Source organism: Arvicola amphibius, chromosome 6 (assembly GCF_903992535.2).
Source record: "Arvicola amphibius chromosome 6, mArvAmp1.2, whole genome shotgun sequence".
Classification (NCBI taxonomy): Eukaryota; Metazoa; Chordata; class Mammalia; order Rodentia; family Cricetidae; genus Arvicola; species Arvicola amphibius.
The window spans coordinates 19,703,974-19,716,879 of NC_052052.2; the positions used below are offsets into that span (position 1 = coordinate 19,703,974).

The following is a 12,906-nucleotide window of genomic DNA, read 5'->3' on the forward strand; positions in this document are numbered from 1 at the left end:
GCAAACCCGCCTGCTCCGAGGACAGAGATTCCTTCCTGGCTGCCCTTCTGGTTCAAACTTAGTGTAGCCTCTGAGTTCGAATCCGACCACACAGCACTATCGCCCCCATCCTGCCTTCTTTTGCCTAGCAGGAAGCTCCATGGCAACCCAAAACATCACAGCTCCGCGGAGTATCGCGAGAAGCCTGGATGCGCCCGTGGCCCAGGAGAGGCGGGGCGAAGGCGGACCCACAGCGGCAAAGTGGGCGGAGCCAGAGGGCTTCCGCGATTTCCCCGGTCGGAAGACGCTCTCTTCAGGCGGCGCCCCCGCGTGACTGTGCTTTACATAATCGCGGCCTCGCGCGTCACAGTGGCGTAGTCCAATCTAGACCGAATCAGAGCCGTCGGGAACGCCACGTTCCGCCTCCTCCCGCTTGATCGACGTCCAGGCGAACCAGCGAACGGCCACCCAGCCCCGGAGAACCCGCCCCCGCGCCGACGGTCCGCCCTCGCCCGCCCGCCCTCCGCAGCCCGCGGCCGGCTGCCGCCGCCAGGTTGTGCCTGAGACTGTCAGATAAAGCGGCGGGCCGGCGGGCGGGGCGGCGGTGATCACGGTCCGGGCCGGACATGGCGGCGCTCTACGCCTGCACCAAGTGCCACCAGCGCTTCCCCTTCGAGGCGCTGTCTCAGGGGCAGCAGCTGTGCAAGGTGCGCGGGCTGGGGCGGCGGCCGGGAGCTGGGGACGCTCCGGGCGCGGCTCGGAATTCTCGGTCCTGCGAGGACGCCCGCCGGGGTCCCCTCGGGCAGGGTGTGGCCGGCCCGCTTCGCCAGGGAACGGCGCCGGGCTGGTCGGGGACTGCGGGCACGTGGGGGAGCCCGGGGCCGAATCCAGGCCCTGGCAGTGGCGTGTCCCGGTGCTTAGCAACGGCGGGTTTTCTTCTCGGACACGGTGAGGTCGCGGGAGGGGGACGGAGAGTCTCTTGTTTGTCTCTGACTGGCCCCCGGCTAGATCCCTCTTCGACCGCCTTTTATCCTGCTGTGATCGCCCTGGGTACAGAATGAGGGCTCAGGGACCCCCCTGTCCCGCCTGAGATTGAACCCCGGAGTCGGGTGCTGCCTGTGAGGAACGTTTCGAACTCGGACACTTCATGGGCACTTTTCAGCCAATCTCAAAGTTGGAGGTGGCAAGGCTTTATTAGGGAAAATGAAAAAAGTACTCCAACGTAGCCTTGGAACCCACGAATCAGATGACTTTTTAGCACGTAGTTGGTAGCCTTCTGCCTTGCCCTAACCATTTTTTAACCCCCTGACATGCCAGGGTTTTTATTTGTTCCTTCATCCTTAGTCTGTTCAACTGCTCTAACAGTTAAGTCACCAAGCCCGTGTGAAGTGGCTGGTGATGAATTCTCAGATATTTCAGAATGTGTCTGATATGTGTAGCTCACAAAAAAAAAAAAAGGAAAAATATGCTCACATTTTTTCCTCTTTCCTTCAGCTATTTGTGTTTACTGTCTCTGAAGGATAGTGCTTCAGTAAAAACTACGATTTAAAATTTTCTTTTTGTTGGTTTCCAAGACAGGGTCTCCCTTGATGCGCTGGCTGTCCTGAACTCAAGAGATCTGGCTGCCTCTGCATCCCAAGTGCTGGGATTAAAGGCCTGCGCCATCAAGCCGAGTCTTTTTTTTTTTTTTTTTTTTAAAGGAAGTTCTATAAACAAAACGGCTTTATTCTGTCTCCTTCACTTCCCAAGTCCTCCAAGTCCTTGTTGGTATCCCACAATGGCAGACAGCTAGCACTGGAATCTAGAGTCTGATTACCAGTCTGGAGCTTATTCATACATATATTTGTTTTACAGTTTATGAGTAGTCCATACAATTCCTGCTCCACACCAACAGCAGGGACGTGATGCAGATATTACAGAGGAGGAAAGTAAGGTCCAGAGTGGTAAATGACTCACTTTAAGATAGTGGCCCAGGCTCTGCTGCTTTCTCCCGAAGCCTCTTTCCACTCCCCACTGCCTTTTCCAATGTTCACCTCCTTTTGTTTCAGGAATGCCGGATTGCGCACCCTGTTGTGAAGTGCACCTACTGCAGGACTGAGTACCAGCAGGAGAGGTAGGGTTCTGGGTGACCACGAGAGAGGTTTTCTTTTTCTTGCTGTTTTGTTTTTTGATTTTTTTGAGACCGTAGTCCAGGCTAGCTTTCAGTTTGAGGCAGTCCTCACCTTTCTAGGGCTGGGACTAAAGGTGTGTACTACCATTGCCCAGCCAGAACACACATTTCAAAACATAGTAACATTAAAAAAAAAAAAAATATGCCAAGCAGCATAGTGGCATAGGTCTTTAATCCCAGTACTCAGGAGGCAGAGGCAGGTAGATCTTCCAGTTCGAGGCCAGCCTGGTCTACAGAATGAGTTCTAGGATGGTCAGGGCTGCAAAGAAAAGCCCCATCTCAAGAAACAAACAAACAAATAAATAAATGTAAATAGACTGATTTCATAAAGTTTCTGCTTACATTTCACGTACACATAGGGCTATAGTTAATTGTAGCAACTTTTTTTTGTTGTTTTTGGATGGGATCTTACTATGTAGACAAGAATAGTAATAGTTTCTCTCTCTTTTTTTTTTTAAGTTTCATTGTTGTTAAGTGTGTGAGTGCAGGTTCTGGTAGATGCCCCTGGAGCCGGACTTAAAGGTGGGAGTGAGCTACCTTACGTGGGTACTGAAAACTGAACATGGGTCCTCTAAAAGCAGCAAAAGTGCTCCTAACCAGAACCATCTCTTCAGTCCCAGGATGGTCTTATGCTCAGAGATTCACTTACCTCTGCTTCCATAGTGTTGAAACCAAAGGCATTCACCAACCGCACCCAGCTAGAACATATAGATTTGTTGTCAATTGCATTATACACAGACTAGGTAGTTTGCTATATATTAATGGGTACATATAACATGCATGTCATCTCTTATAACCCATTGTTTGTTTGGATCTTTATTTATGCCACTTTGTAAAAGAAGTAGGGAACAGAACCCTTGATGGTGCAGGTGTATAATCCCAGGGACTGATGAGACCTTGTCTCAGATAAACACCACATGTAAAATGATCAAGTCTGTAATCCCAGGGACTGGTGAGACCTTGTCTCAGATAAACACCACATATAAGATGATCAAGGATCTGAAAGGTGAATGACATGACTTTAAACATTTGAGCAGGCTGGTTGAACACACACTTTAATCCAGCTCTCAGAGATAGGGAGAGGGGGGAGGGGGAGAGAGGGGAGGAGAGAGACCCTGTCTCACAAAACAGCAACTACCCCCACCACACATACACACACACACATACAATGAAATACTAGCAGTCCTTTAGTTGCAGCATTGGTTTGCATAGTGAGCTACAGGCCAACCATCAAAGCTACATAGTAAGACCTGTGCAAAAAAACAAACAAGCCAGGCAGTGGTGCTGCACACCTTTAATCCCAGCATTTGGGAGGCAGAGGCAGGTGGATCTTTGTGAGTTCAAGTCCAGCCTGGTCTACAGAGTAAGTTTCAGGACGGCTAGGACTGTTACAGCGAGAAACCCTGTCTCAAAAAATAGGAACAAAAGAATTATATTCTGGTAAACACAAAAAGGTACTTCCCTCCATAAAACTACAGTTAAATCTGTTTCTTTTTCTTTTTTTCTTTCCTTTTATTTTATTATTATTAATTATTATTATTTTGGAGTGCTTGGGGTCAAACTCAGGGCCTTCCATGTATAGGCAAGTGCTCTGTCACCTGTGCCCATACAGCCTCACTGGGGCTGCAGACCCACGCCACCATGTCCTGAGTTTCAATTCAGCTGAAATGTTCTTGACTCTGAGATAGTTTTTCTTTTTGTTCTTTTCCTCTCTCTCTCTCTCTCTCTCTCTCTCTCTGTCTCTCTTTCCCTCTCCTTCCTTTTAAAACGGGTTCCTCTGTGTAGCTCTGACTTCCCTAGAACTAGCTTTGTAAACCAGGCTGGCCTCAAACTCAAAGATACATCTGCCTGTGCTTCCCAAGCGCTGAGCTTAAAGATGTTTGCCACCGTGCCCACCTTGTTCTCTGATGGAGGAGAGTCATCTGTCTGTGTGTTACTTTCATTGGTTAATAAAGAAACTGCCTTGGCCCTTTAATAAGACAGAAAATTAGGTAGGGGGAGTAGACAGAACAGAATTGTGGGAAAAAGAAAGGGAGTCAGGCACACGCTTCAGGCAGTTGCCATAGCTCTCCTCTCCAAGATGGACGCAGGTTAGGAATCTTCCTGGTAAGCCACCCCTCGTGGTGCTACACAGATTACTAAATATGGGTTAAAGCAAGATATGAGAATTCGCCAATAAAAAACTAATGGGCTAGGCAGTGTTTAAAAGAATACAGTTTCTGTGTAATTATTTTGGGTAAAGCTAGCCGGGTGGTGGGACACAGCCCGCCATTCCATCTACAGATTGGCACTGCTCCCATCACAATAGTTCTCCTTTTTAACTTGACGGCTCCCTCTATAGAAATGGTATATGTAAAGGGTTAGGCTGTGTGTGTGATGTACTGTGTAGCTCTGGCTGGCCTGGAACTTGCTATATAGACCAGGCTGACCTCTGATTCTGAGTATTGGGATTAAAGGCATGTGCCACTACATTGGCCGATTTGGCTTTATTTGAAGGTGGAGCTTCTGTAGGCAGATTGCTTAGTTCAGGCATTTTGGTCCTGTCATGACCTTTAGATCTTCACAAAGCAAAGGAAGTATTTCTTTGGTCAGTGGCTACCTTAGGCAAATCACAGACACTTAAGTATTTGTCAATAGCATCTATTTTCCCATGTATGATTTTCACATTCTTCCTTGCAAAGGAGACTGTGATCTCAAGTTCATACCCAGACACACATTTTATTCCTCACCTTAAACTTCAGCTACTTGTCTGAAGTGGAGCGAATTAACTTCCTTTCTGGTGTTTTGTTTCAGTTTAACAACATACTTTGAGGGCCTTTTCCATATATGATAGTTTTGCTTAAGGATACTTAAAGGGTGTCATAATTAAAACTGGCACGGTGACCTCACACATGTGGTCTAGCATACGGGAAGGTAAAGCTGTTCTCAACCACATAATGAGTTTGAAGCCAGTACGGGCTATATGAGTAAAATACCAGACTCGGGTGGAGGAGGGGCCTGGGGGATAATCTGAGGTAACTCATTCTGTCTTTGAACTAGGGTTTCATCATTAGTTTATCAAATGTCTAGAGTATACATCCCCTAACCCCAGTACCTTAGCAATGACAGATTCCTTGAACTTCAACAGAATAGTTTTCAGATGTTCTAAGAGAAGTCTTGTTTCATTGTTTTCTTTAACAGTAAAACCAATACAATATGCAAGAAGTGTGCTCAGAACGTGCAGCTGTATGGAACGGTGAGTAGAGTTTTTTGAGCCAAAATCTCAACAGGAGTGAGTACTGAGATCTCTCAGAACTCAGCCTTCCAGGCTGGAGCCATGGCTCCGTGGTGAAGAGTACTTGGTGCTCTTCCAGAGGACCTGGGTTCCGTGCCCAGCACCATGTGGTGGCTGACAACCATGTGTAACTCCATTTCCATGTATATAAGGCACTTGACCTTCCTTTTTTCCCCTCCCTTCTTCCCTCCTCCTGTCTTTCCTGCCTTCCTTCCTGAGTCATTGTGTGTTGACACAGCACATATGTGAAGGCCAGAGGACAGCTTTGTGGAGGGAGTTCTCCTCTACCTTTGTTCTGGGACTGGCAAGCTTTGCCCATTGAGCTGTCTCTTCGACTGTTGTTGGTTTTTGTTGATTTGCATCAGGGTGTTACTGTCTGGTTCTGGCTGTCCTGGAACTCACACTGTAGACAAGCTGGCCTCAAAATCAGAGATCGATCCACCTGCTCCTGCCTCCCAAGAGCCGGGATTAAAGGTATTTACCACCATGTTTGGCCTGTTTTTCTGAGACAATGTCTCATGTATCCCAAGCTGGCCTCAAACTCAACTATGTTCTATTGGATTTTTTTGTTAAAGTTTCTTCATGGACATTTATGAGCTTTGATTATTTGTTACTTTTTTTTTTAAATCAATAATTGCCGGTAGTGGCGCACACCTTTAATCCCAGCACTCGGGAGGCAGAGGCAGGAGGATCTCTGAGTTTGAGGCCAGCCTGGTCTACAAGAGCTAGTTCCAGGACAGGACAGGCTCCAAAGCTACACAGAGAAACCCTGTCTCTAAAACCCCCAAAACAAACAAACAAATAAATAAAATCGGTAATCCTAGGGGGGGTACTTTTTATGATGCTGAGTATTGGGCTTCATTTAAACACTGTAAGGCAGATGCATGGTGTTGGGAATACATGTTTACCATGTGTCATGGGCTACAGTGTGGGAATTGCTGCTGTAAAAAATGGGCCAGTATTTTATGACATACTTACTTGATATTTTTTCTCTTTTTTAAGCCTAAGCCTTGTCAGTATTGCAACATAATTGCAGCGTTTATTGGCAATAAATGCCAGCGCTGCACGAATTCAGAGAAGAAGTATGGACCCCCATATTCTTGTGAACAGTGCAAGCAGCAGTGTGCGTTTGACAGGAAAGATGATCGAAAGAAGGTAAATTGCTGGTTTTCTTTTTTGTCTTTTTTTTTTTTTTTTTTAATTATATTGGGTCAAATCAGGTAGGCATAATTCTGAGTTCCTGTTCTGTTTCTGTTGTTGACCTTGGGGAGTTAGACTGTTTTCTTTATCAAATCTAGACCAATATATTTTAACATTTCTTCAAATAATTTTTTGTTACATGTATTTATTATGTGTCTATGAGAGGGATGTTGTTGCCACAGTGTACGCGTGTGTGTTGGGGGGGGAGGTAGGTGGGTGGATAAGATCTCTCCCTCCACCATGTGGGTTTCAGGGATCAAACTCAGGTGGACAGGCTTGGTGCCAAGTGCCTTACAAACTGAGCTTGCTGTATATGTGCTTACCACGTGTGTGCTTGGTGCTGGACAGGGTCAGGAGTGGGCGTCATCATATCCCTGTACCTGGAATCAGGTGGGGTTGCAGGTCACCATGTGCATGCTGGAATCAAGTCTGGGTTCTCTACAAGAATAACAGTGCTCTTACCCCCGAGCCATCTCTTCAGCCCATCTTCCCTTTTGGTTTTTAAGACAAGGTCTCTCTGCATGTGGTTAGCCTGGAACTCACTGTATAGAGCAGGTTGCCTTGACTGTTGAGATTAAGGTGTGTGCCACCATGCTCTGACCATTTCTTCCCATTTCAATTACATTTTATATATTTACTTCTGTGTTCATGTGTGTGCCCACCCTTGTACCACAGGCACACCTGTGGAGTGAGAGGGCAGCTTGTAGGAGTTGGTTCTCTCTTACCATATGCTTTCCCAGTATTGATCTAGGCCACCAGGTTGGCAGCAGGTGCCTTTATCTGCTCAGCAGTCTTGCTGGCCCCTAACATTTTGTGTTTATTTACTTTTTTTTTTTTTTTTTTTTTTGAGACAGGTTTTCTCTGTGTAGGCCTGGCTGTCCTGGAACTTGCTTTGTAGACCAGGCTGGCCTCAAACTCAGAGATTCCCCCTGCCTCTGCGTCAGAGGTGCTGGGATTAAAGACGTGCACCACCACCGCCCATCTTTCCCTAACATTTCTTTTTTAATTAATTAATTAATTAATTAATTATGTATACAATATTTTTTCTGTGTGTATGCTTGCAGGCCAGAAGAGGGCATCAGACCTCATTACAGATGGTTGTGAGCCACCATGTGATTGCCAGGAATTGAACTCAGGACCTTCGGAAGAGCAGCAATGCTCTTAACCTCTGAGCCATCTCTCCAGCCCCTAACATTTCTTAAGAATTCAGAGTAGGGCCTGGGAGATTGCTCAGTGGATAAAGGCTCTTACTGCCAAGCCTGATGACCTGAGTTCATCTCCAGAACATACATGGTGGAAAGTGAACACTGACTTCTGTAAGTTGTCCTCTGAACTCCACATGCATAAACAAGCCACCTCCCTTGGATAAATAATAATGTAATAAAATTTTAAAATGATTCAAATTATAGTGAGCAATATTACATGTATGTGGTAATTGGCAAAAGTCTGGGTAAGTCTTCAAAAGTAGAGATTATAGTACAAGTGAAAAGATGGTGCCAGTATCACTATATAGCTCCAGATGTCTCTCTGTTGATGTTAACCTTTGCAAGATGACATCGCGTAGATGTGGAGTTGCAGTGTCTTGATGGATCAAAATGGATTGGAGTTTGATCATAGTGTTCTCTCTATGCTTGAAACCCTATAGGGGCTTCCATTTCCTTTTTTATTTTTTTCTTTCATTTTTTTCGAGACAGGGTTTCTCTGTGTAGCTATGACTGTCCTGGAACTCACTTGTAAACCAGACTGGCCTCGAATTCAGAGATTGGCCTGCCTTTGCCACCCAAGTGCTGGGATTTAAAGGCAAGTGCCACTACTGCCTGGCTGTGGCTTCCATTTCTACTTGAATAAAATCAAAACTCTTCCATGCTCACGAGGTCTTAACCAGCACTCGGTTTCATCCTGCGCTCTCCTCTTACCTGTGACCACTTTTCATTCTCCAGGCATTCTGGTTTTCTTCTCTCTGCCTTTGTGCTGGCAATTCCTTGCTTTATGCAGCCTTTCCCAGAGTGTTTTAATTGGTTTGTCTTAATTTGGATGACACCTCTTTACAGAGACTTTTTGGAAAGAAAAAGAGGTGAGACAGGGTTTCATGTAGCCCAGGCTGGCTTTGAACTCCCTGTGTAGCTGAGGAAGAATTTGGATTCCTGATCCTCTTGCCCCTGCCTCCCTAAGTGCTGGATTACAGAGGTACACCACAGCACATGCCAGAGGCAATCCTTAATTCCATTGGTTACAATTCATATCACTGCTTTATTTTCTTCAAAATGTGACGTTATGAAAAATTATCTTCTGTATTTCATGTTTCTCTCTCTATTAGGTTGTGAACTCTTTGGTTTTTCAAGACAGGGTTTCCCTGTAGTTTCTAGAGCCTGTCCTGGAATTAGCTCTTGTAGACCAGGCTGGCCTCGAACTCAGAGATCCGCCTGCCTCTGCCTCCTGAGTGCTGGGATTAAAGGCGTGTGCCACCACCACTCGGCCCAGGTTATGAACTCTTTATCCATCTTTTTTTCCTCTGTTGCAGTTTTAGTGGCCTGGACATAGTAAGGAGGTTGTAAGGAAACAGTTAGGAATGAGTGTATTATAGTTCTGAAACTCTGTCAATGCCCAGAGGTGTTTGTGCTCTCAGGATCGACTCTTGATAACCATATTTATTAATTTATAGTAGAGGGACATAACTTTCATTAATGAGAATATTCCTGTCTGCCAGCTGGGACACTTTTCCCTAAGCAAGATTTTGGAAAAGCTGTATTAGTAAAATTAGGACATACCTTTAGTAGTGCACTTCCCTGGGCTGCAGAGATGGCTCAGTGGTTAAGAGCACTGGCTGCTCATCCAGGTTTGAGTCCTAACGCCCACACAGCAGTTCACAACAGCCTCTTAAACTCTAGTCCCAGAGAATCCAAGGCCGCCTTCGGCCTCTGAATGCACTGCACACAAATGGTGCACAAACACAGGCAAAACACCCATACCCATAAATAAAAGTAAAGAAAAATAATAGTGTTCTGTTCATCTCCAGGGATAGGGGACAATTTGGGCTTTGCAGTATGCAGGACCTGAGTCCTTCTCTTTCCTGGGTCTAGCTGAATGATCTTGGACAACTGATTCTCATTATGTGACCATTTATTTATCTTTTCTTTAGGGAATAACAGCTACAGCAGAGAAACAGGGAGACTGAATGAGGTAGTTACAGAAAATAACTTTTGTTTTGTTTTGTATGAGACAGGCTTTCACTGTGTAGCCCTGGATGACCTGGAACTCTGTAGCTCAGGCTGGCCTTGAACACATAGCTATCTGGTATAGGAGGTTCTTCTGTTCATGTGTTGCTTTTATTGGTTAATAAATAAAGAAACTGCTTTGAGCCTGATAGGGTAGAACTTAGGTAGGCGGGGGTGGGGGGAACAGAATGGGACAAACAAGGGACCCTTTCCTTGCAACAGCTATCTGCCTGCTTCTGCCTCCTGAGTGCTAATGTTAAAAGTTTGTACCACCACACTTGACTTTCTTTTGTTTTTTGCGATGAAGTTTCATGTAACCCAGCTAGCTTTGGACTCACTATGTACTAAGATTGGCCTGAACCTCTGGTCCCCTTGCCTGCATCTCCTGAGTGCTGGGATTATAAGCATGTGTAACCACACTGAGATAAAATTATTTTTTTAAATCAAATTTTTTTTTATTTTAAAATATTTTAAATTAGGCTAGGCAGTGGTGGCACACACCTTTGATTTCAGCATTTGGGAGGCAAAGGCAGACATCTGAGTTTGAGGCCACCCTGGGCTACATAGAGAAATCCTGTCTCAGAAAAAAAACCAGACAAAATATTTAAACTAAAATATAATTATATCCCTTCCCTCCCTCAACCTCTCCCATAGTCCCTGCTCTCTTCTCTTTCACATTTTAGGCCCTCTTCTTCTTTGTTGTTGTAGCCTACATACTTATAAACACATAAATATGTAAGTGCAACCTGCTCAGCCCACTTAGTGCTATTTGTATGTATATGATTTCAGAACTGACCACTTGGTATTGGATAACCAGTTAGGGGACTCATCCCTGGGAAAGACTCTCAGCATTCCTTAGTTTCCTGTAGTCTAGATAAAATTCTTTTTGTTTGTTTGGTTTATTTTTATTTTATTTTATTTTTTTCCGTGAGAGGATTTCTCTACATAGCCTTGCTGTCCTGGAATTCATTGTGTAGACCAGGCTGACCTCAAATTTAGAGATCCACTTGCTTCTGTCTCCCAAGTGCTGGCATCAAAGGCGTGTACCACCACCGTCTTGTCTTTTTTTTTTTTTTTAATGTATTTAACTTTATTTTATGTGTATTGGTTTGAAGGTGTCAGATTCCCTGGAACTGGAGTTACAGATAGTTGTGAGCTGCCATGTGGGTGCTGGGAATTGAACCTGGGTCCTCTGGAAGAGCAGCCAGTGCTCTTAACCTCTGAGCCATTCTCTCCAGCCCTTTGTTTTCTTTTGAAACAAGATCTTAACTTAGTACCTGACTTGGAACTAACTCAGTTTGTAGCCCAGGCTGACCTCAAGCTTATGAGCCACCACACCTGTATTGGATATTCCCCTTAAAGCAGAGTTAGAGTTTAAAATTAGAGTTTAAAAGCAAAGTTGTTGGAACTGGGGAGCTGGCTTGGGTTACCCTTACAGACCTGGATTCGGGTCCCAGCGCCCACGCGACAGGTCTTAACCATGTGTAACTCAGTTCCAGGAGTTAGATGCACCCTTCTGCACTCCAGAAGCAGCAGACATTCGAGTGGTGCACAGACACACACTTGGGCAGAACACCCATACACATCAGATAATCTTAAAACATTTAAGATGTGCCCAGGTGTGATGGCACATGTCTTTAATCCCAGCCCTTGGAAGAGGCAGACAGATCTCTGTGGACTACATAGTGAGTTCCAGGAGAGCCAAGGATACTTGGTAAGAGCTGTCTCAAAAGAAAAGAAGTTTCTCTGTGTAGCCCTGGCTGTCCTGGAGCTCATTCTGTAGTCCAGGCTGGCCTCACACTCAGAGATCTACCTGCCTCTGCTTCTGGAATGTTGGGATTAAAGACATACACTATAAAGCAATCAATTTTTATGTGTGTGGCACCATATTAAGTGGTTTTTGTACATGGTCACTAAATCCTGTGACTTGCTCCAGGCTCACCCAGCTTGCAAGCAGCAGGACTGGAGTTTAGCCGGAGTGGTTCTATTGCCAGTCACGTTCTTAGCGCTCAGGGTTAAGCACTGATCTCACCTCCTCTTCATTTTATCTCATCTTTCAGGTAGATGGGAAGCTGCTGTGCTGGCTGTGCACGCTGTCCTACAAGCGTGTCCTTCAGAAGACCAAAGAACAGAGGAAACACCTGAGCAGCTCTTCTCGAGCCGGCCATCAGGAGAAGGAACAGTACAGCCGCTTGAGTGGTGGCAGCCATTACAACAGGTAACCCCAGGTTCATGAGAGGACTGCAGGGGCCGACAGTCCAAGTGCCTCACTCCTCAGGCCGTCAAGGAGGGTGCTGTCTCAGAAGTTTCCTCTTATCAGCCTTTGCAAAGTCTCTTGCTTGACATATTTATAGTTCCTATGTCTCCAAGGGCCAGGGAGGTTTCTGTATCGTGTCTTTAAGGTGTGTAGAACTTGTAAGTGGAATTCTCAATTTTAATCATGCATAATCCCTTGGGGATTAGATGTTTTATTTTCTGGCTAGAGAGAGCATTTTAAATATATATTTGGACAAATAGTTGATAGGTATTCTAGATTTTGTCAGGATGGGAGCCAGTTGAAAGATGTCCTTTTGTTGATGGCTGAAGCTTCCATTTAGAGTAAGTACAATGATGAGAACTAGGGCTTAGGTTTAATCCTGCCTCTAGCAAATTTTCTCATGGACAATGAGAAAGAGACTAGTGTTATTCATGGGGTTGTTGTGAAGGTAAATTACGTAGTACATGAATAGCAGTTTGTTTTCTAATGACAGTATTCAGTGGGTTTAGCTGTTTTTTGTTATTGCTGTCATTATGGGTTTGTTTGTTCACTAGGCATTATTAAGTACTCTCGTGGGCCGGGGCCTCTGCTGGGAATACAGAGTGAATAAAAGCCATGCTGCTCTCAGTAGTGTGCCTTCTGGTAGAGAAGACAGACTTATAATCAAATCATCACAGTCTAATGCAATGGGCACCACTTTGAAAACTCATCAAGATCAGGAAGGTAGGAAGGCAGGAAGGCTGGCTTGGAGAGAGCTTGCTGTAACTGCCCCTGGGTGGATTGGACTCCAGATGATGACAAGGTGGGGCGT

General features: G+C 45.4%; 1 protein-coding gene across 2 annotated transcripts in view; it reads left to right on the forward strand.

The window, feature by feature from the left end:
• The first annotated feature begins 505 nt into the window (after nt 1-505).
• Fam76a (family with sequence similarity 76 member A) overlaps nt 506-12,906 on the forward strand; it is a 28,082-nt gene continuing 15,681 nt past the window's right edge. For both annotated transcript variants that reach the window (XM_038333786.1, XM_038333787.1), the window contains exons 1-5: nt 506-686; nt 2,028-2,092; nt 5,330-5,384; nt 6,426-6,578; nt 11,899-12,056. In XM_038333786.1, coding sequence (XP_038189714.1) covers nt 606-686; nt 2,028-2,092; nt 5,330-5,384; nt 6,426-6,578; nt 11,899-12,056 — 512 coding nt within the window. In that variant the 5' untranslated portion in view covers nt 506-605. The remainder of the gene's footprint in view (nt 687-2,027; nt 2,093-5,329; nt 5,385-6,425; nt 6,579-11,898; nt 12,057-12,906) is intronic.